General features: G+C 37.7%; 2 protein-coding genes across 3 annotated transcripts; one reads left to right on the forward strand and one right to left on the reverse strand.

Moving 5' to 3' along the window:
• Positions 1-4,685: 4,685 nt before the first annotated feature.
• On the reverse strand, positions 4,686-13,646 carry LOC148868148 (uncharacterized). Of its 2 annotated transcripts, XM_088969753.1 has the most exons (3): positions 12,401-13,646; positions 10,851-10,919; positions 4,686-4,986 (listed from the first exon to the last, which is right to left on the reverse strand). In XM_088969753.1, exons 1-2 carry the CDS (start codon positions 13,021-13,023, stop codon positions 10,904-10,906), a joined length of 639 nt encoding a protein of 212 aa, XP_088825879.1. In that variant the 5' UTR covers positions 13,024-13,646; the 3' UTR covers positions 4,686-4,986; positions 10,851-10,903. The 2 variants fall into 2 exon arrangements, with proteins under 2 accessions (XP_088825879.1, XP_088825880.1); XM_088969754.1 differs by lacking the exon at positions 10,851-10,919.
• A 6,503-nt stretch (positions 13,647-20,149) lies between these two features.
• LOC148868149 (small ribosomal subunit protein uS8z/uS8w) lies at positions 20,150-23,854 on the forward strand. The gene is made up of 4 exons (XM_088968831.1): positions 20,150-20,230; positions 22,690-22,840; positions 22,977-23,137; positions 23,533-23,854. The coding sequence occupies exons 2-4, from the start codon at positions 22,708-22,710 to the stop codon at positions 23,629-23,631; spliced, it is 393 nt and encodes a 130-aa protein (XP_088824957.1). The 5' UTR covers positions 20,150-20,230; positions 22,690-22,707; the 3' UTR covers positions 23,632-23,854.
• Positions 23,855-24,016: the final 162 nt, after the last annotated feature.

Genomic DNA, 24,016 nt, shown 5'->3' on the forward strand with positions numbered 1-24,016 from the left:
CTTGCCGCCGCCAATGTGATTGATGAAATGACTCAGGTACGTACTACTACTATGTATTTGATTGATGCCGCTATGTTGTGGTGGCGCAGAAGGTGTGTTGATATAGAACGTGGTGCGTGTGTTATCCGTACCTGGGCTGACTTTAAAAGAGAGTTGAAGAGACAGTTCTACCCAGAGAATGTGGAATACCTCGCTCGTCGCAAGATAAAGACTCTCAAGCACGACGACTCCCTCCGTGACTATGTCAAAGTGTTTTCAGCCCTTATATTAGAAGTCAATGATATGTCAGACAAAAACTTATTGTTCAACTTCATTGATGGTCTAAAACCTTGGGCCGAGCTCGAGCTCCAACGACGCAATGTTCAGGACCTTGCCTCTACCATGGCTGTGGTCGAACAACTTAGTGAAAAGAGATTGTCGGATGACGAAGGAAGCAGACCAGCCAGCCCGCGTACCACACATTTGAGTGGAGGAGATAGACAACCCAGTCACCCGAAAGAGAAGCCACCCTTCAACCACAAACCAGTCGAGCACCACAAGGGGAAGCAGCCACAAGGAAGTCAAAGCTACTACAACAACAGATATCAAGGGAGACCAAGTCGTCCTCCCATTTGCTACATTTGTGGGGAGGAGCACTTCACCAGGAATTGCCCAAAGCGAGCAAAGTTGAATGCCCTCATTGCCAAGCTAAGTGATGATGAGCAGAGTGATGGGGAACGGAATACCCAGGCGCCAAGAGTGGGCGCACTCCAACTTTTCAATGCCATGAAGAAGAAAGGGGCTACCTCTAAACAACCCTCCTCAGTCAAAAGAGGACTAAGGTATGTTGATGTAACCATTGGCGGGAGGCCAACCAGGGCCCTAGTTGACACAGGGGCCACTCACAACTTCATATCCATTGCAGAGGCCAAGAGACTAAACTTAGCCATTTCCAAAGAGCCTGACTAGCTCAAAGCAGTTAACACAGGTGCCAAACCTATTGAAGGCATGGCCCGCCGAGTAAGACTACAACTCGGTACCTGGGATGGAGAGATTGACCTCTTTGTCATCCACATAGATGATTTCAATATTGTCCTTGGAATGGACTTCATGATACAGGCCAAAGCTGCACCGGCGCCTCACCTCAACACCCTGATGATCTTGGACGAGCAATCACCTTGCATGGTTAACATGATCGGCACCACCAGCACCAAGAAGAAGCACGTCTCTGCCTTACAACTCCAACACCACCCTCCACCATTGTTGGTAGAGAGATCTACAACTACCACCACTTCAACAGGAAGTGATCGCAGCAACTCTGGGAAGAAGTCAACGTCAATGCCAGTGCCGCCACAACAACAACAGTGGAAGCCACCGTTGCAGCAGAAGCCGCACACACCCACAACTGGTGGGCCCAATAGAAAACCCAAGGCCATATCAAACTTTGCCCACACCTACTACCACAACCATCGGGGAGAGCGAGTGCCACCCGAGCTATCTAGGGACCACATTCACATCATCCCTCAAGGTAAATTCCGTAGTAGCCTTGTGAGTCACCCTTGGGGAAAAATGCATGGGAACCAATACCCTAACAATCCAAAATACCATTTTGACCCAGCCTTGGCCACCAACTTTCCTACCACCATCAGGAACAAGTCAAAATCCTACCTTGAAGCAGCCAAGCAGGGACTTAACTTAGGGACTAGTCATAGGTTTTCCCACCATCAAGAACATCCACTAACAATCTACCCAACCTACTATCTGGGCCTTGGAAGAAACCCGGTTCGTGGAGCAGTCGAAGAACCTTCTTTCACCAACAACAAGTTCAAGCCTCAAACAGAAGATAGTCTTCGAGGGCGAAGACTGAATTGAGTGGGGGAGACTGTAACAAGTGTTCTCTTCGCTACGCCTTCAAGTGCCAACCACCATGCCTACAGCCGCCGCTCCAGCGTCCAAGTGTGTGCCATGGGTGGACTATGCATGTACTTTTGTATGGGGGATTGCCAATGGCACTATTGTAATATTATAGTATTCTTTTCCATATTTTTAATGTTTCTTATTGTCACTCCCCCAAAAGCTTAATGTACTCTTTGAGGGAAGGTAGGTAGTCGAGTGAGTTCATAAGCGTGTAAAGGTTAAGCACAAGATCCCCTCGACACTGTATTGTGTACTTGTGTTTGCCACTGATTATTGCAATACAAATAACCTTTTGCTAATTCGCGTTCCATCTTGTTGCCTTTTTGTGTGTGTTTGCTTTGTTGCATAGGCTTACTCGCCCCTTTCGAGTGCCGCACGGGGCCCCAACAATTATCCCCGTGACAAAAGGGCAGAAGTTTGGCATTATAATATGTTTAAAGTTTAAATCAATGAAATCATTAGTTGTTGACATGTTAGATTTTTAACGATAAAAGTAACAGAAAGGGTATATAAGTACTTTACCACTAAAAGTCGAGAGGTTTAAGGGTATGCCCTGGTAGAGGGGAGACTTAAGAGCTTTTCTGAAAACTGGTGGAGGTTTAGGGGATTAACCCTTAATATTTTATGCCTCTTGTTTTTTTCCCTAGGCTATGCCTCTGTTCATGACTGCTAAGCCCAAGCTAGGTCCGACCCAGCCATGACCACCCCCAAGAGAAGGTGACCGGATGATTTAGATTAAGAAGTTTTACTAGATGAAATTGATCTAAAACATATTATCTCTATTTAATTTTAGTTAATTGCAATTTTATCCATTTTTCTATATCTTCATTTTAGTTGTTTTTCAACCATTATTATGAACTTACGAATAATTTGAAATCTATATTTTAAATATCATCATTAATTGGTCCAAGCAAACTCCTTTTTTCCAATATATTAAAATCTAACTAAGGCTGAACCATTTTTACCTCTGGGTCATGGATCACCAGTTCAACCGTCTATGTCAAACAAATTGGTTTTGAGGCTAAAATGTTTTTTTTGGGCAAAAATAATGAATTACCTTGCAACACATAGATATCAAAAGTTGCCCCATCAATATAAAAATCACCCCAATATAAAAAATTATGGCCTATGTGCCAAATGATTTTTTTACCAAATCAACATTTTTTTGTCAAAAGTCAGGATTAATGCCTTGATGGCTTGATATATTTTTATTTGAATGCATCACATGGCCACCAAATGGTCAATCTACGTTGGTATGAACAAGGCATTCACAAGGTTCCGAACATTGATGTGATCCTATATATGTATGTAAGGGTCAAACCCTAAAAACTTTGGAGCATTTGGCATATGAAAAGCCCACAAATACGATACAGATTGGCTGATACAGGTCAATGCATTGTGAAATTTTAACCCTTGGTTATTTGGTCTTTTTAAAGCTAAATAGTACCCTTGAATTGTACTTCAATGAAATTAAGCAAAAACTTTAATAAAGTAGTGTCAAGAGTCTAACGCAGCCTCCTCGTCATCATTATCATTCATGTCTTATCCCAATTATGGGATTGGCTACATAAATCATCCATGGCTAAATAGGATCTATTCCTAGGTTCGTACAGATGAATACATACATAATCTTATCCTTTCTAATTTTTTCATTCGTCTATCTTTTTTGCATTTCAGACAAATAAGAATCCAACACAACCAATATTATGCAATATAGGGATGCAAGAGTTCAGCTTCAGTCAGTGCAACACCCGTTGAAACAGCTTTTACAGCTTGCATTGGGATGCAAGCTGTAAAAGCTTGTAATGGTTGGACCTAGGGATGCAAGAGTTCATACTTCAAAAGTTTGTAAGAGGCCATTCGAACAATGTGAGCATGGACTAGTACTGACTGAGGCTGAACTCAAGATGCAAATGCAATGGTTGGACCTAGGGGTTAGCATTATTGGGTTAAAACCAAAAAATTGGTTTGGGTTTTTCCGGTTCAGTTTTTTGTTATTTTGGTTTAATTTTTCAATTTTACAATATTTCAGTTTCTATTTTCAGGTTTGGGAATTCGATTAACCAAAAAAACCAAATCAACCTAACTTTATTCTCTTATATATATATAAAGTTGAAATTGAATTTTAACTGAAAACCAAACCAAAAATTTCAGTTTCATTTTGGTTTTCCATTTAAAATTTCAGTTTATTCAGTTTGTTTTTTAACTGAATAAACCGTTTTCTCACCCCTAATTGGACCAAGCTTTGGTTGCTCAAAGTTCTGTCTTAGATCTCCATGGTCTATTCCAGTTTATGATCCTTTAAAGCCGTGGAAAAATACAGACAGCATTCATTATCAGAATAAATAAAATAAATGCTAAAAAGTTAGCATTTAGAAACCAACAGCAACCTCAGTTTGACGTTGCAAACGAGCTAATATGGAAGCTAACCTACAACCTATTTTACAGATCTCGATACTAAAAAATAGAAGTAGAGAACATCTTCTAGTTGATAGAAATCAACATAACAAGGCCTTTTCTTAACCTAAAAGTGAAGCAATATGCATAAACAGTCAACTAATTGCATAACAACAGCCGGGGAGTGAACCTCGCCCACACCGTTACTAACCATTAACCAATAAATCATCCTGCGATTTTATTAAAAGAGAAAACGGCTGAAAATCTAAATTCCTACCCCCATCATATACCAACCAGTTTGCACAATTTCAGACAAGAACTGTATACATTTAAATTGAAGATTCACCAAAAAATTAATAAGGCATATTGGGATACCATTGCCAAGCACAATATTTTAAATTCTCTTCCCTTTTTTTTTCATTTCCTTTTCCTTCCATCTGTCCTGAATAAGAGATAGTACAGGTGGTTCTGCAATTGCAACGACAATTCATATTTGAAGTTTATACTTATCAGATGATGGTGGGTAAAATCCTACCTCGGGAGCCATATCGGAGAGGTACAACTAAAAAGCACATATGAATCACCGAATCAATCACAAATCTTCAAATACTGAAGGTATATATAAATGCATAACAAGGCTTCTTAGCTGTCCAACCCATGCCAGCCTCCAGAATCCGTGTCCCCACCTAAAACCTGGAATTTAAGGAAAGAAGAAGAGCCAGGGCTGTGAACATGAATTAACTGTTTGGCAGGAAAACAGAATACACAGCATAATTGCAAGCATCAACTCTCTGACAATAATGTGTATGTTAAGTGGTGTGTGTACACGAGAGAGAGTAAAAAGAGTTGTATTGCGGATTTATGTAACTCATTGAAACCAAATCACTAAGGCATATACTCACTGGGTGCCATAGTCGTCTAAATTAACCACTCAACATGTTAGGCTACCTTGATATTTTTAAATTGTAAGATAGTAGACCCTAGCTGCAAACTCTATTTTTCATATGATAGCGGATTGTTAATGTGGCATTTGAGTAGCAATACCAGGATGCACTTACTAGATAATTTGGTTTTTCATCTGATTAATAGCATGCCTACATTTTATTAGAGGATCACAAGTGTTGTGATCATGTGAACACATTGAAACCAAACCACTCAGAAGAGTACTCAATAAGTGATTTGGTTGATAGCATGCCATGTTTTATTGGAGGGTCAAAAGAAAGTGGTGTGACTATGTGTAGCCATTGCCCCACATCTTAAGCTTTTCCTTTTTTTGAATAAAACCCATCTTTTATTATTAATTGTGAAAGAAATTTTAGAGAATAGAGGGACTGAGACTATTTTTGTCCTAGGAAAAGAAGAAAATGATGATGATGATGAAAATAATCAATATGTTTTGATTGGATAAAAATTTGAGTTCTTCCATGCTTATCAGTTCCAGATTTCAAGTCTTTGAGGTTAAAAGCAATACACATGTTGATTGAACCTTAACAGATGAGAAAAATGATAAAAGGAAACTAGTATTTGAACTTGAACTAAATAATTTAATTTAATAAAGTCTATTTTATTATTGTAATCTCAAAAAGTAAAGAATATAAAAGTATCAAAGAGCTCTGTGTAAAAAAAAAATATCTTGGCAACTAAGCATGGTGGCCCTCCATGAGCACCTTATCACCTAGGAGTCACCTAAGCACTTGCCTAGGCTTCACCTTGACAACTATGAGTGGGTGATTCTCTAAGAGCTAAAAGTATGGGCCCTCCTTCAACATATTGAAGTGGAGGGGGGCTCGAAGTTGCTGATAGGGTGGCTAGATGTCTTTCAGAAGAAAATGGATACATGTTAGATGAGTTACAAGATCAGCTAATGGTTTGGCAGTGCGTTAGCCAATTGAGGGATAAACAGGGATGAATTATTTAGGTTTCAGATGAATTATAATAGCAAAATCCATCTTAGGTTTAGTCGGCCTTGGCGGTAGACTAACCCTCATTAAAGCTACTCTCCAAATCTCCCTATCTATTTCATCTCCTTCTTTAAAGTTCCAGGCTTCCAGTAAAGATCAGAAATAGATTGGAAAAAAATTGAAAGGGACTTCCTTTGGGAGGGAGGAGAGAAGGGCTGCCACCTTGTAAACTGGAAAACGGTGTGTAAGGCCAAGAAAGATGGTGGGATAGGGTTGAGTCACATCTCCGAAAGAAATCAGGCTCTCGGGGAAGTGGCTTTGGAGATTCAAAACAGAACAAAACTCTCTATGGGCCTCTGTAATCTGCAGCAAATATGGCAGAAGCAGTTGGGGATGGGGCAACTCTCTCCCTTTACCGACTCATTCCTCATGAAATCCTTGGAAAGGTACCCTTCATCCTTTTGATTCCTTCTCTCCCCTTATTAGATTGAAAGTAGGAAAAGGAAATACTATTAAATTCTGGACAGAACTTTGGTGGGGAAGCACTCCCTTCTGTGAAGCCTTTCCCTCTCTCTTTAGGCATGATAGGCATGCACTAATTTCTGGAACCTTGATAAAGAGATTCAGAAGGCCTTTCTTTAACCTCAATTTTCACAGAGAGCTAAGAGATTCTGAACTTTTGGAAATCACCCCCTTACTCTCCTTGCTCTCAGTCTCTCACTCCACTGAAGACAAGCTTATTTGGTCTTTAACCCCTCAAGGCTCCTTCACTACCTCTTCTTTCTTTTTTTTTTATGAAAATGCACCCTCAACCTCTTCTTCCTTTCAGCACTTACCCACAAACCCACCCCCTCTCCTTTTCCAAGCAAAAAGATTTAACCCCTCAAGGCTTCTTGCTCAAAGCTGAATACTTGTGACAATCTCCAAAAGAAGTTTCAAGGTCATCGTTTTGTCTCTCCTAATATCTGTCTGATGTGCTACAAGGATGGAGAATCTATCAGTCACCTATTTTTTAATTGTGTGGTGGCCAGAAATCTTTGGAAGTTCTTTCTCGATTCCTCGGCTGGAGGCAAGGTCAGTTGACTCCCCCTAATTCTGTTATAGTGTTTATCAATTCTTGGAAAGGGCTAAAGATGATTTTGGGCAAGAGAGGAAGCTGTTTCTGGAAAGCAATTGTTCATGCTGTCATGTGGAATATCTGGGAAGAAAGAAGTAGGAGATTATTTGGGAGAGCTACTCCTCCTTGGAGGCTCTTCAAGATCGTATTCTAGCCAACATTAGCAGCTGGATGGTGAATAGAAAAACTTCGAGGGTATCAATCGGAATGACATACATAGTAACTTCCCTGCTCTACTAACAACCTCTCCTTTTCCCCCTCAACCTCCACTTATAATCACCCCAAGACAAGATGGTAAATTTCTTCTAAACTTCGATGGCAGTTTTAGGAGAGCCACTGAGGACAGATCAAAGGATGGAATTGGAGGTCTGATTCAAAGAGCAAATGGAGATTTGATTTGGGCCTATGGTGGCCCAGCCAAGGCAGAAGATGCATCTGATGCAGAGGCAAGGGCCCTCTTGGAAGGCCTCAGAATTGCCAAATCACAGAAGCTCAGCTGCATTGCAGTGGAAGGTGATTCGAGAAATGTTATTAACTGGGCATCAGGACAGATTCGAGACCCGTGGAAGCTATCCCATCTGTTGCTAGAAATCAGGGAGCTTGCCTCTTATTTACACTGCAGTTTTAGATGAATTCCTAGAGAATTAAATCATGTGGCTGATAATTTAGCTAAATCTGGGCTGGGAAGGGTTTTTTTGTATAGCTCCAATACGCTGCCTTCCTTGAGGGCTGTCTCTTTGCTTTTGTTGTGCTTAAAAGGCTTGTACATCCTCTCATGTACATCCCCCCCCCCCTTCCTTTTTGACTACTTAATGATTTCAGTTATCTTCTCTCAAAAACAAAAACTTAGGTTTCAGGTTCCCTAATGTAGGGGCTGAACCTGTTTAATTCTTATTCCAATTAATCTATTGAAAGTTACTATCTCCTTAAAAAACATGCAGGTGTACAAGAGCACAACATAATGACTTGCTATATATTGGAAAGCTTGTGCCTCTTGCACTTCGTTTTATATTACAAAATAGATTTAATAGCAATGATGATAATGATGATGAAGCTAAGTGCATGAGGCTGGAAAACTTGCACACATAAAGGTAAAAGGAATATGTCAAAATAAACTTAAGGAAGCATGGCTGGTCTAGTAAAAACTAATCTCCAAACCTGAAGGGGAAAGCGTGCCTATTTAAAATAAGAACACTGGATTGGTCATATCTCATTTTTAATCATGGAGCATCCCTAGTGAAAAGACACAAAGCATCCCTGCTTCTAAGGATGATATTTAATACATAGAGGTGCTGTAGGATTTACAAAAAGTATTCAGGTCATACCAACTTTATCAAAATTTTTATGTATCCAGATTCTTCCTCTTAAATAACATAAACAGGAAAAAAAAAAAAAAAGATTTTGTTATTTAAGCAGTATGGAGGCAAGTTTGCACATTTGGTGGTGCCATTCCAGAAAACCATTGCCATGGAAGTACCAAACTGAGTCCATGAACAGTATCTACCCAATCTGGCCCATTTGGAGGATGAAATAATTGAAGATAGCTAATATCCAATGCACTCTCAGTACTTTTTTTTTCCCTTTCCTACTTGTATTTTTTTTCCATAAATTGCTATTTTTCTTTTTCAAGTTCAGAGAAAGAATTTTGTCTCTCCTGACATTTGGGAGGTTTGACTCCTCATATCAGTGGTAAAACCAGATTGGCCATGCATAATGGATGGAACCTAAGGATTTACCACTTCCTCTGACTCTTCTATGATATATTTCTTTAAATTATTCTCTATCACATGCATAATGGACAGAACATGAGGATTTACCACTTCCCCTGTCTCTTCCTATGCTATATTTCTTTAAATTATTCTCTATGCTGCCCTTTTATGCGGCAGACCATCGAGAAAGGCATACATATTCTTGTATAGAAACTATAGATAACCTTCCTTTTTGAGGCCATATTACACTGTCTAGGTTTTTTTTGAAAAGTAAAAAAGAAAATTCATTAAAGAAAAAAGAAAGAGTACAAAAGGAAGGTGATGAGTTATCAGCCAATAGATACTAGAAAAGTGCCCTGTCTAGGTAATTTTGTAGAACTTAAAAGGCATCAATGGAATAAAACCGCATACAAAAACAAGCTGTCAGAAAGCTCATTATATAAAATAACTATAACACAGCATGAATAAGATTGGTATTTGGTAGGCGTCATTATTAGGAATTAAGAATGCTCTTTTTGCTCCTTCAAGGGGATAAAAAAAAAGAGCTCTTAAGAGAAGGTTTGGCACTCATGCTTCTTCAACCATATCAGCTCCCTAACTAGTGGCTGGAAAGAACCAAAATGGAGGCACAGAAGACCCTTTCAAGAAGAACAAGTCATGAATCTTAAAAGAAACTTATTATATGATAAGTTACTGGACATTTGCTACCAACAAGGAAAAAGGATATGGTATTAGATTGGACTAAATAGGAGAACTGTCCAATGGGTGGGTGCATCCCTGTTAAACTGAGAGACTGTTTAAACAGTTGTATCCTGTATTTCTGTATTTCTGTATTCCTGTATCTTTCCATGTGGTTTCTCTATAGATAGCTCACTTATAACATTTCCGCACATAGTTGAGTGTCAACATACATGCTTATCCTGACATCAACACTGACAAATGGACCTGATAGTCCACCATAACTTTTTTTAATGAGCAGAACATGGCTATAAATTAATCAATACTCATTTCATACAGATTTACTAGGATTACCTATTTTACCACATCAATTTTTTTACACGCAAGCAATGATTGGTTCATGAAGGCCACTTCTCCTGCTGGATTAACAACCCATTGTACAGAAAGGAAATAGTAGATTTAGATGTAGGACTGCAAAAAGATCAAACCAAATCTTATCCATTGGATCTAGATTGGACTCTGATTGGATTTGGTTATTGATTTAAAACAATAGAATATTACATATCATGAATGAAATTACTTGAAAATAACTTGTATTAGACTTGAACCTATGATTCCTTTTATAAACATACAGCATTCAAGCCAACTTTACTAATAGATAAATACTAATTTGTGTGTGTGCATTCATATTCAAATTCATAAACAGGTTACATTCAAAGAACTTTACTTGTTCATATTCAGGTCCAGAATTGGATAAGCAGATTTTTTGCAGTCCTACTTAGATTAATGTTCAAGTTCATACAAACAAAATGAACACACTTTTATAGAAGTAGAAGAATGTTAAAAGGTTTTAAGAAGACTTTTGAAGAGGCACATATATCAACAAATTGAAAATACTGATTTTGTTTTATACAACCTGTAAAAGATGGTGGTTGCAATGGTGACCAGGTGCAAGTTTTGGCATTTGTAAAAAATGAGAGAAAAAACACTATACCCAGAATCCAAAAAATTGACTGGGAGGAGCAACATCAGAACGAGATAATCAGAAGCAGGGATACACTGAAATGGCAGTGATAGTGCATGTCTGGAGCTTACAAGACTCAGTCTTAAGGTTACAAATTGCAAATGGATTTACTCTTGTCTCTTGCTTACCAACAGAATTCCAGCATGGTGAGTATGATGGAGATCAGTTGAACTAATAGCCATCACATTATGGTATTTCTGCATATAGTAAAATACAGCAAGATGAAAACCAATATGATGCCACTGTTAACAACCAGCAGCACTAACACAGCATAATATCTCTGAAATTTCTGAAATTACTAAAGAAAGAAATGAATACCAACAAAATTGCAGATATCTTTCTCACTGACAACATGGTTCGTCCATGGACTAAAATTTTGAGTTTGTACTGGGTTCCCAACTAGGAAACAAAGTTTTTACCAATCTGTTTGAAACCTCACTAAAACAAGTATGTTCCCTTAAACAGTGTTTGCACATACCCCAACTTGTATTCTCCTTTTTCCCATTTTTTCTCTATCCTATCTTTAATCCTACTACATTGAGTCATGCATACCTTTCATTTTGGTAACCCTAATCAGAGTGACATCTTGGCATCTCAAAAAATTCTGATGGTAATTTGATCCTTATGTTGAACTAAGCTCGTACTTATAACACATCAAAATATCTTTCAACTCAGGCATCCTAGGCAACCAAATCCATAAACATAAAATACACAGACCATGGAGTGCATACCCATGGATTCATCATTCATAGAACATTACCAAGATTCTATCACTTATGCATCAGTCTGCTTCTACCAAAGTCAAGACTTCTGGCTAATACTAGAACATACAAGCCTCCAATGTTCTTATAAAAATTGAAGAAAGAAAATGAATAGTAACAATGAGCGCTTACATGGTAAATATTTGTTATAATCATAAACCTAATCATATCATAAAAATAAAAACTCACTAACCACAAATAGCAAGGGCCAGGGATGGCAGAAATAGTTAAGAAATAATTATAGAGCTTCTCATGTCTTCATAAGAAAAATGTAACACGTCATATCATAAGATACCATTCTCATATTATCAATTAGCTTTTAAAGAAAATCAATGTTAAAAGGCATCCAAGGAAACATGGAAATGCATCAGACGTGTGTCAACGTCTAAGGCTATTTTTCCATGTAGACTTAACGTGAAAAGAAAAAAATGAAATGCTTCTATGCAACGCAATAATATATGCTGACAATAATAGTAGCTTTCTTTTTAAGTTGTAACTTACCCTGTGCCAGAGAGGGAGACTATGAACTTAGTCAGAATGCATATAAAGAAAATCCAATTTCAACAGCAGGTAACTATCATGGGCATGTCCAATATCCAGGTTCAAATACAACAACAAATAAGCAGAAAATATTGGCAGTACGTCTGATTTTAAACCTCTGCAAGTTAGGATTAAAGCATACGATTTAAGTCCAAGTTGTCCAACCATTCCACGAAACATCTCGTTGGATAACATCAAAAACAATCACGGATAGAACAACTACGAATTATGTCAGAAAATATTTATCGTGTACGAGACCTTGGCATCATGTCTGATCAAAGCTGAACGTCTTGAATAATTAATGACGAAATAGTAAGCCTTGTCACCGGGAAATATTAGAAAATGACAAAAATAAATAAAAGCCAATATAATCTTACCTCGGAGATCCGGTGTTCAAATTCCGACGAAGAATACGACCGCTGACCGAATCTCCACCGTCAATCAATTCCCTCAGCCCCAAAGTCCCAGATTTTTCCTCCTCCTCCCCCTCCTCGTCCTCCTCCTTATCAGCATCGTTATCCTTATCCTTCTTCTCCTCTTCCTTGTTGCCGTGTGCAGTCCGCTTCAAGGGCGCCCTTTCAAAGTAATTCCCGTATATATACTCGGGCGTATAGCCATTCTCCTCATCGAACAACATGATATGACCGTGCCACTCCCAAACACGATAGTCCGATCCCGTCTCTTCATGGAAACCAACGCAGATGTGGTGGTCGCCAATCGTGACGGCTTGTCCGGAATTAGGCTTTAGGGTTTCGGTCTTGCCACTGAGGATGATGCGGATGATTTCCTTTTCGAGCTTCAATTCCTCTTTGGCGAGCGGGGTCTTGCCTTCATCAGCGTCGTCGTCGTCGACGTCATTGAAGGAATTGTTGTCGAGCAATAAATCTTCTAAACTTTGAGAGAGATAAGAGTTTGTGTGGAGGTAGGGAGATCGGAGTTGCAATCTGCCCATCAGGCTTTGAAGGAGTAGACTGTCGAAGTTGTTATTGTGAGAAGCCATCTTCTGTGTCTTGTTTTTTGGTTCGGAAGGGAATATGTAGAAATGGAAGTTAGGGAAATGGGGATGAGCGATTCAGAGAGGAGGGTTTTAACGAGGGTTTAGAGCTATGGGCCGATTGTGGCCGGCCTATGGGATATGCATCATATGTGTGGAAGGGAGGGTGGGCACTTTGGGGTTTTTACATGGAGCGGGATTGTGATGCAAACTTGTTTTGGTTTCGCGCTTTCGCCCGTTGGTGGTGGTTACGGTAATCGGAAGAAAACCCGACAACCCGTTCGCGCAAAGGACAAAAAGCTTGGAGAGCGGAGATTATTTTTTACTCGAAGAAAACCGTTCGATACACGTGCTGGTGTTGATTGCATGTTTCTGGTGGGAAGGGAACTTCCAAGTTCCACCCGACCAAACGGAATCTGGGGGGTGGAGACGGGTTTTTTAGATTTTAAAACTCGTATAAGTACGGATAAGGTGCGGGTTCTTGGACAAACCCGATCTGTACATATTTAAACCATTGAAAAATATTTTAATTATTAAAAATTTTTACATGCTCAAATTATTTTTATTGTTTATTGCTTACATGTAACTTATTTTATTAATTTAATTATTTTTTAAGTACCCTTATATTTAAAAAATAGACACATAGGTATATCTGTTAATTAAACATTACATGATGCCAAAAATACTTTTATCATGTATTTATGGTATCATTCTTAGGTAACTAAATGTCTCCCCACCATGACGTTCTCACATGGATAGGAAATAGCATATTCAAATTTTCTAAGATAGAATTATTTCAAATATACACAATAAGGGTATATTTGATATTATGTAATATTTAACTGATGGAATACTAATAGATGGACCCAAAAGTATATTTTTTAGAGTTCAAAGTACTAAGTGTTGCAATTGAAATTTTAGGATAACTATCTGCCACTACCCTCAGAGTACAGGGTACCCATCTGTAATTTACCCTTTTTTTATATAGTTTGAAGGGCTACACAAAGGGACTCAACCCAAGCCCCCTACTTGGGATTCAACCCCAAGTCTCCCCTATGACCAACAAGAAACCTTTAGAATTTCCAAAACTCTACCCTAATTCACTCTTGTGTTGTCAATTGTGAAGAGGGCTAGTTAAAGTGGAATCACCTTTTATTTACCCATTTGGTGTACTCATGCCCATCTTTATCTATTTGGTAACCTTTCACTTGAAAAAAAGACACTTGTACACTCACACATGAAGCTCATCTTACCTCCAAGAACAGAGTCTTGATCATCTAAATTAATAAAAATAAAGGATAAATTCTAAAAACTTTAATGAATTTTCAAATTTCTGGCAATTATAAATCCTCTCCCAAGTTTTGATTCTAACAAAATCCTACCCTATAAATATTTTGGAAGAATGGTACAAATACCTCTTTTTCATAGCTCTTTACATGAAAAAAAAAATCTCATGGGGTATTAATTAAAGAATGCAAAAGTTTGCATTTTGTATTATATTGTATGTATTTGTACTATACATACTAGCCGGTATGTATTGGTTCTAATATGAGCGAACCCCACTATCTGTTCTCACCACCTTTGAGAAAAGTTGTTAATGTTGCTAGAAAAATGTGGTACCATGCCAAGGAGAATTGAATTACAGCCCCTATGGGGCAAAAGCGAATAATCAATTCCCAAAACAAATTTACAATCAGCTAGAGATTTTACCAACATTCTAGCTGCTACTTTCAATCCTACTCCAAATTCAGTAAGTAAATAGCTTACAACTTCTTCAATAATAGAGTTGGCAAATGATCAGGTCTACTTCAGGAGAAGATAATCAGAATAATCAATTTTATAAAATAGATACATAACCAAACCAATTATTAATTGTGATAATTGGTATACCAATTAGACTTGACATCTATAATTGCCTATGATATAATATTCTTTTGGTATTTTTGGTGATACCCGTAAATATACCATATGGGCCATTGAATAGCACAGCACCACACTAAAAACCCCCCATATCAACAAAATAATGACAATAATGGGAGGCCCACAATATTGCTTTTAACTATAGGACTCTCCCCATCTTCATTGAGGGAGGCTCTCTTATTGTGATTTCATGTTTAAAGAACAAAGTGGACTGCCCGTGGATATCGAAGACCATCATCGATGAGTGTTTGAAACTGGATGGAGATTTGGAATGTGGTGTTACCTACAACCATATTTATAGAGAGGCCAATCAAGTTGCGAATTGGATGAAAAACCAACCTCTTTCTTTTCCTCTCAGCACTCTCAGTTTTTACCCTTTCTCTATCCTTATAGACTTAAAGTTCTATTTGTTTTTGTGATGCTTGGGGCCGAGCTACCCCCTGTCTTGTGTAGCTCCTCCTATTTCTACCCAAAAAAATAGTAAATTGTTTTGGAACTATATGGACCATTTGGTCAATTGTTTTACATAGTCTCTTCAATTAAGCCATGTCACTCAATTGTATTCATTCAAAATAAACGACAATGCTCTCTCTTAATGGTTAGGCTTGTTAAGAATGTTAACACTATTTTTATGCTCATTTTCTCTACCCACACCCTATCCTCGCAATGAAAGATGGCGTTGTGTGGCTGCAATTCACGATGGGTATATTCCCTTTGAGTTACAATATACCATAACCTTAGTCTAACATTTTTTGTCTTCTCTATTGTTTATCCGATAGACAATAACTAGATCTGTCATTGAGAAAGTTCGGACATGTTGGCAATCAAAACATGTGAATTCCGATAGACAATAACTAGAACCAATGACAAGGTTTCACACCAACAATAAAATACATGGGGCACACACCTTTTACAGCAGGGCCATCAATTTATTACTGTCGTTGAACCCCATCATTTGTTCAACAGCCTGCTGAACAGCCAAAGTATTCAGCTAATACAAATTGGAATTAGTCACCATGGTCACCACAATAGGCAAAAAAACTCTTAAGAGCTACAACGGCAAGGTTTGAATATGCAGCGTTTTGCTTCATCCAAAAACACACCAATGATGGTGTATACCTAAGGATGCATTTGAAATCGGTGAAAATCAATAATGGTGTAAAAGTTTACACTAGTTCGTTTTTGTCGATGTTTTGAAGGTGTGTGTAGTCATGATCGACATAAAATTCCACTCCAATTCAGTTTATTCCACTCCAATTCAGTTTTGCGTGCGTTTAGATGGAATGTAGTTTTACGTAGCGATTCGATGTAAAACCTCATCAAACATAAAGTTTTACATCGATTATTGGTGTAAATACTACATTGATAAAATCAATGTAAATACTATATTGATACAATCAATGTAAAACTTTACGTCGGTCACATCACACTTTTCAAAAGTGCAATAGTTACTTGTTCACGGTTTAGTGTAAAAACATCATCGATGTACTTTTACACCAATTCCAAACGCATCATATACAATGGTGTGACCTTTATCTGATAAAGCAAGATGTTAACTAGTTGGTTGGTAAGGTATCCAGTTGGATGTAGCAGAGACTTGGGATCAAATCCTACCTGCACCTGGGTTGGAGGATGGGCTACCCTGTGTAGCACTTTAAGAGATATAAGAGAGAGAGAGAGAGCGCTTTATCTGGTGACAGTAGTGACGAGCCAACTACCATAAAGAGTAAACAATAATATGAATTCATACTTAAATCAGCGGTGCTACCCGATTCGGACTACCAATAGGTCGGGTCTGGATTGGGCCTCAATTTGAACTAACCAAATTGGACCTAACAAGGTCTTTAATTTTAGACCCATAACCAAAATGACTGGTTATCGAGACAATTGGATCTCGCCCTATGAACCCAATTATAATAAACCTATTGAAAATATTATATATACAATATTTTTTATTTAATTTATTTGTATATTAAATTATATATATATATAGCTCAGGTTGAGTCTGAATCAGCTCGGGATTGGATGGAACCGATTTTGGCCCAATAAGAACCAGAACAATATATCAAGAGCCAAAAATGACCCATCGGTTCAAATTCCTGAAACCATAATCGACCCAATCAATTAAGGTCATTGGGTCCAACCCAAACCCATTTACAGCCCTACACCCGATGCAATAATGTGCCACCGGGCTTTATGGTTGATGTAGAAACATTGACTCAATAGATTTGTGATGTTTGATAGGCCCTATTTGGGTAGGCTTTTATAAATTACTTTCATACTTTTGAAAGTATAAAAGTACAATATAGTGTTTGTATTTTATACTTAATGCTCCTGCACAAGTACAAAAACCTCCGCCAAGTCCGTGTTTATACTTCGTGCTTTTGGTGAAATAGTACTTTCGTTTTCTTGTGAACAGGTGGTCAAATTTGACCACTTTATGATACAACTCTCAGCCCTACTTCCATTCGCCGCTGGTTTCAGCCACGAAACCATTGGAAACCATCACCGGAAGTATGGACAAACATGCTTTTACCAAACAAAAAATTGTTATTTTATTTCAAAAAACATACTTTACTAAATATTTTACCCAAACGATTTTCAAAGAAAACATCAAAGTACAAACTTTTTTTATACTTTATAATTTGGTACTGTTCAAGGGATTTTCGTAGTCTTTTAGACTCGAGGCAAGCTAAGAGGTGTAAAGGATGCAATTGTTTTCTCTATGAATACATCATTGGCAAAATCAAGGCCCTTTTGAGAGATGACCGTAGAAATTCATTGGTAGAGGGTGCCATTTGTATCAGGTAGAAACCCAGATTATGAAGAATTTTTCAAAATAGCGGAAGCCATCGTCTTGGAGTTTGATAAAGGATGACCATAAGCGCGAAACTTAGGATTTATGCGAGATGAAAGGAAATCATCCATCAAATGTTTTATTGATTGCAGTAGCACGGTTAACCTATGCCATCAATGCGAAACATGCTCACTGAGTGGTGGTAGGCTTAGGCTCTTTTCCAAGCACTAGATATAGATACATCCATTTCCCAATGTTCACAGTTCTTTCTGAATGTTCAAAAGGTGGTGTGCAAAATTACTAAGCATACACAGTTTGTGGATTGGACTGAACGGTTTATCAAAATCAAAAAAGAAATCTATACTATTTATAAAATAGTGAATGTCCCTTTTTCATTGGATGTTTTCTATTCCCCTCGTCTAAATATACAATGGGCATAAATAGGGCATATATGTCATTTATTCTCATTTTATAAACTGTCCACTTATAATTGTTCAGAACTGTTCACTTATAACTGTTTAGAAACTGTCCATGAATTATAAATAGTTTTGTCTTCGAGATAATGCCACATGTAAATGCACATACATATTTACCAGTAGATGATAAAAATATAATTGTATAAGGTGTTTTATATGAATACTATATCTAATGTAATGTGGCTCAAAGTAGCCAAAGTAGCCCACCTTAAAGAGTATGAATATGCTTATATGATGACACCACCTCACTATTAAAAAAAATAATAAAACGAAATAATAAGTCATTCACTTTAGCTACCTCAACTATTATTAAAGGATCCCTAATTTCATGTTTGAGGTTGGATCCAAATCGAGTAATAGCTTGAAGGTCAAAACCGCCCAGTTGTTTGGCTCGGCCCGATCAACATTTTTCTTTTTTTTTTTTTGGGGGGGGGGGAGCAAATTTCTTAAACTATCCTTATGGTTTAGTTAATTGACTAAGTATACCCTTACTATTTAACTATTGTTTAACGCTACCCTTAATGTTTTTGACAATTGACTAGCTCTACCCTTACTGTTAATATATGACAATATTTTGCCAAAAGCCATACACGTGATACTACGTGACATTTAATTTTTTTTAAACCCAATATTACCCTTGTTCCCTTCCTCTCGACCAGTAGGTTCGGCACCCATTCCTCCTTCTCTCTCCTCTCTCTTTCACCCTTTTTCTTCCTTTTCTCCTTCTTCTCTTTCTAAAACAAGACACCCTCCTCTGACCTCTCTTCCTCCTATCTGTTTGTGTAGGATAGAAGAAAAACAATAGCTTTCATAACAACCATAGAAGATGGAACCACCGGAGAGATCGACGATAGTGGAGAAGAAATCGTGAAGACCATGTCCGAATTGGAAAAATCCTCTCACGATGAGATGTTCTCTAAACTCTCTTTCTTTCTTTTTTTTTTTCCATCTCTATAAACCCTAGATGAGATCACTTATCTTCTCCATGATCTTAACCCCGGATCTCTTCCTCATCATTCTTTTTACTCTTTTCTCACAATCTCCCTCTCCCCCTTTCTCTTTCTATAAGAGAAAAAAAGCTAAGAGTACAAGAGAGAGAGATAGAGATCCTTGATTGAAATGATTTGATTTGGGGAGAGATGTGTTAGATTAGGGTTTAGGTAGGGGAAATGAGGCTCTGCACTTCAAAACCCCTCCACACCCCCCCAAGACTTGATCTTTATGCCAGTAGAGAAGAGGAGCGATTGCAGGAAAACCCTAAGCTTTTTGAGAATTCTATTAACAGGGAAATGAGGCTCTACACTTCGAAACCCCTCCACCCCCCCAAGACTTGATCTTTATGCCAATAGAGAAGGTAGAAGTAGCAAGCATAGCTCTAATTTGCAGAAAGTATAAAGTAGTAAGCATTACCACCACCAACAACGATAGTAGCAAAAAGCATAGGCAAATGTAGGGAAAAAAAATCTCCTTTTATTTTCCTTTTTACGACTCAGGTACAAGTACTGTTCATTATTTACTCTATAAGAAATCTCCGGCACCGATCTCTAATTCTATGCCAATGAGGTTTTTTAAGAAGCCTTTTCCACCACCATCTCCCTCTAAGCATATATGGGCAGTGTTTCAAGTGCCTCCCTCCCTTTCTATTTTTGCAACATTCGATTCTCTTAGGGAGGATTTGAACGGGTTAGAGAACAAAGTGTGTTGGCGGAGAGAGAAAACGAAGGGGGAAGAAGGGGCGTAGTCGTGGCAACGGTGCCTTCGTTGTACGGAGGTAAAGTGAGAGAGACAAAAGGAAATATTTAACGAAAGGGTAAAATTGATATTTTATCCCTTCCGTCAATATTTAACGGCAATGGTAATCCGAAACCTAAAAAGGAGGGCAGTTCCGTAATTACAGAAGAGATCCTTGTATAATAGGTAACCGGGGTTTCTCCATTTCACCCTCCGAGGCCAAAAACCCTAGCTCCTGCTCTCCATATTCTACGCTTTCAGGGAGGCCGCCGCAGATCTCTCTTTACAGGTACCGTTTTAAACCACTAAACGAAGAGCCTAGTTCGTTCTCCATTACCCTTCTTGTTAGGGTTTACTCTTATAGGTTCGATTAATGATCTCCGATCTGTTCATTTTCTGTGTTTATACTTCGGTTGACAAAAGCCCAGCCATGAATCTGTTATTCAATTTTGTTCTACTTCTCTTTTTCTCTAGGTTCCTTCACTGCATGGAACGCAAATGTGTTCATCTAATTTCGTTCTGCTTATGTTGTTTGGGAGGAGTGGTCTAACTTTCAGTGATGATTTTGTTTCTTTATTTATGTAATTGTGTGGCAGTTAAAGGCAGACTTTTGTTTCCTCTTATCTCAACTTGTATACATATCTAGATGAGCCGGCCGCTAGTGGTGTAAACATATTTTACCGGTTGAATAGACCTAACTGTCTGATTTGATATAATGTTATGATCCATTAAGAAGGGACGTTGTTAGCCAACATTTAATTCTTTATTTTATTCTTAAGTGATCGAGTTTCTATTGCATTATGCTGGGTCCCATTTTAAGCAGGGCCACCAAAATCCCTCGCTTGTACTTGAATTGGAATTGCGCAGATGAGTATGCAACCTGAAACCGGATCCTCTTGAACATTTACATCCCGGACAGTGTTAGTTGTTAAACGGTGCACATGTGCATTGCCCTCATCAGCTTGGCTCTATATTGAAGCATAGGTTGTAAGATATATCTTAACTTGTCATTTGGTGTGATTAGAGACTTCTTACGGTTGCTTCCAGCAACATTTGGAGCATTCCACTTAATCCTAAATAGCACTATGGCTACCGGAAGATTCAGGATAAAAAATTTAGGGATTGTGGTTGATAACAATAAATAGGTACAGTTTGTTATACTCGGCATCTTGCCTAAAAATTTGGTTGTCAATAGTTTGGTCATACTGTTGTGCTGGAAGAAATACGTAGGAACTGTTTGATAACACTGAAGAGGTTCAGTTGAATTTGTTGTTGGTTTGTGCTTTTGTTTATAATTATAATATGGATTATGGGCCACCCTAATCCAATCCAATTTACTCTGCTATACCTTGATCTGAATGCATCCATCCCTATACAATCGGATTTGAATACATATCATATTTAAATGTAGAAACCTATAAAATTTAACCTGCTTTACACAGTTAAAACTGGTTTGAATGTTCTGTTTTTACCAAAGAGTAATTTTTTTTTCAAGTTTCATAAAGTTTATTTTGAATATATTTTTTTTCATGACATACAATATCAAAGTCATTTTTATGTCATTTTATTAATAATATATGATATGTTGATCGTATTTAGTTTAATTTATTAATGCTATCCAATATCAGATTTCAATTTCAATCTGATTTATCAATGGATAACATTTGATTTCTGTTTGAGTATAAATGAATTAAAAGTTGATATTACCTTAGTGAATAAAATATACCATTTAGTGAATAACAATGGATAACGTTTGATTTCAATTCCAATCTGTTTGCAGCATTATTTAGTGAATAAAATAATCATTCTAACTTCAGCAGTTCAGCTTCAGACACTTTACAATTTACTTAATAATTTGTTCACTAAATAACAAGCAGTAAATTATTTAGTTAAGCAACTTTAGTTGCTATCAAGTAGCTCCTTGAATTTTGATACCCCAATTTCATTATTATTCCCCAACTTCACTATTCCTTAATTTTCATTGGATACAGTAGTTCACTTTATATCATTATTATTCTTTCATTGCTTTAATTAACCCACCAAAGGTTCCATTGGCTATATAAATTCATTCAACTTGGAATCACTATGAGTGTTAGGAAGTCCATTGTTACACTTTTATAGAGATATTATTGGGGATTTTTATTTGTTCTATTGAGTCTAGACATGCAATGAGAGTTAATATTAGCAATCTCACATTAACAGTACTTGTAGAATCTATTTTTCTGCATGCACTCTTTATTTTCAATATTTGGAAGGTCTAATTTTGATACCTATATGCTTTTTTTTGTCACAAATCTCTGTAACTATCCGTCCATATTCCAGTAGAATGTTCATACCCCACAAGTATGTGCAAAATAGTATGGCCATGCTACTGCTAGATGTATCTCCATTGGTCATTTGGTTTTGGCATTCTGACTATCTAAACACGTTCTGCTAGCATGGTCACACCTCATACATGGGAAAAATTGTGACCATGATATTTTAAGCTCTTCCTACATTGGTTGGGCCAACATGTTTGTGATTTATTCTTGATGGTTGTTATTTTCCCATTCCGTATTCATGTTTTGATATGTACATGAGCAAAAATTGACCAGATTGAATGAGTGTTGTAACATGTATGGCTTGAACAGCGCAGAATTGTCTATCTATTCTTTATTTTTTGGCATGATTTAACTGTTCAATATAAAGTACTTGAGCACACTTGTGAGACTGACAAAGACAATAATCCCTGTTGTTAACTACTGGCAGGAGCAAGCTTTGGGAAAAATGGTGAGAGTTAGCGTTTTAAACGATGCTCTTAAAAGCATGTACAATGCAGAGAAGCGTGGGAAGCGACAGGTTATGATCAGACCATCCTCGAAAGTGATCATTAAGTTCCTCCTTGTGATGCAAAAGCATGGTTTGCCCTGTTCTTTCATTCCTTTTATTGACTTTTTATATGATTCATTTAGATATTTTCCTATTTTATCAGTGACATGTTCTTTTTTATGGCTTTATGATTTATTTGTTTATTTATTGCATCCTTTCTTATGAAGGATACGTTGGAGAGTTCGAGTATGTTGATGACCATAGGGCCGGGAAAATTGTGGTTGAACTGAATGGAAGGTTGAACAAGTGTGGTGTTATTAGCCCTCGTTTTGACCTTGGTGTCAAGGACATTGAGAACTGGACTGCAAGATTGCTTCCCTCAAGACAGGTTTGAGCCTTGTATTTAATTGTTCTAGAAACTTGCTGATTGCATCGTCTTTTTAGAACCAAAATTGTTGTTAGGATCCTGCTGCCATGCCTTCAGTAGATCATATGTCCACTGAGTCTGTGACTAGTCAACTTTTTTTTTTTGTGTATTCTAGATAGTTCTATTGATAGGCTGTTTGCCTTTGTATCACTGTCCACCGGTAAGATTTGCTGGGTATTAGTGATTTCTGCCTCGGAGCTTGTATGCTTCTGTGGTGGTGGGCAGTTGGTTATTGGTTTCGAACCTGATTTTGCTGGTGTGCCAATTTTTGTTTGAAAAACAAAATCGTACCTCTTGGTGAATTCCACGTTATAGTGACTTTTGCCTTGTTTTGATGGATTTTTAAAACCCTGCAGTTTGGTTACATTGTGCTGACCACGTCTGCTGGCATCATGGATCATGAAGAGGCTAGGAGAAAGAATGTAGGTGGTAAAGTACTTGGTTTCTTCTACTAGGTCGAGGAGTCGGTGAATCAGCTGTTTCCATTAGCCGAATTTTCACTCAGGATGAAGATTCGGTTTTCTGCATTCTGAGGAGTTTTGGGTGCATTTTGAAACGTTATACTCTGAATTATTTCTATGTTTAATTTGGGCGAATTTTGTTTTTTATTATGAAGTTTATTGGAGATTATTAGAAAAGAAAGCTATTTTGGAAGGTAAAATTCTAGTTCTCGTTCAATCCTGTTATTCTTGTTACCATGGATGGTTACTCAAATTTACTTGCATCGAGCATTTTCAAAGGGTGTTTCAAGTTTCAATACAAACCTTTCTTTCAACCCAGACTATACATCCTCGTGTTCTCTCTTGAATGTGCTATTCAAATATTTACATTTACTGGCTA

Source organism: Nelumbo lutea, chromosome 2 (genome assembly GCF_056320005.1).
Source record: "Nelumbo lutea isolate HS-2025 chromosome 2, American lotus-T2T, whole genome shotgun sequence".
Lineage (NCBI taxonomy): Eukaryota > Viridiplantae > Streptophyta > Magnoliopsida > Proteales > Nelumbonaceae > Nelumbo > Nelumbo lutea.

What these genes read in the sequence shown, in the direction of transcription:
- LOC148868148 (XM_088969753.1), bottom strand. Translation starts at nt 13,023, where the DNA reads ATGGCTTCTCACAATAACAACTTCGACAGTCTACTCCTTCAAAGCCTG.
- LOC148868149 (XM_088968831.1), top strand. Translation starts at nt 22,708, where the DNA reads ATGGTGAGAGTTAGCGTTTTAAACGATGCTCTTAAAAGCATGTACAAT. An exon ending in CCTTGTGATGCAAAAGCATG is followed by an intron (nt 22,841 to 22,976) that starts GTTTGCCCTGTT and finishes TTTCTTATGAAG; the next exon opens with GATACGTTGGAGAGTTCGAG. An exon ending in GATTGCTTCCCTCAAGACAG is followed by an intron (nt 23,138 to 23,532) that starts GTTTGAGCCTTG and finishes AAAACCCTGCAG; the next exon opens with TTTGGTTACATTGTGCTGAC.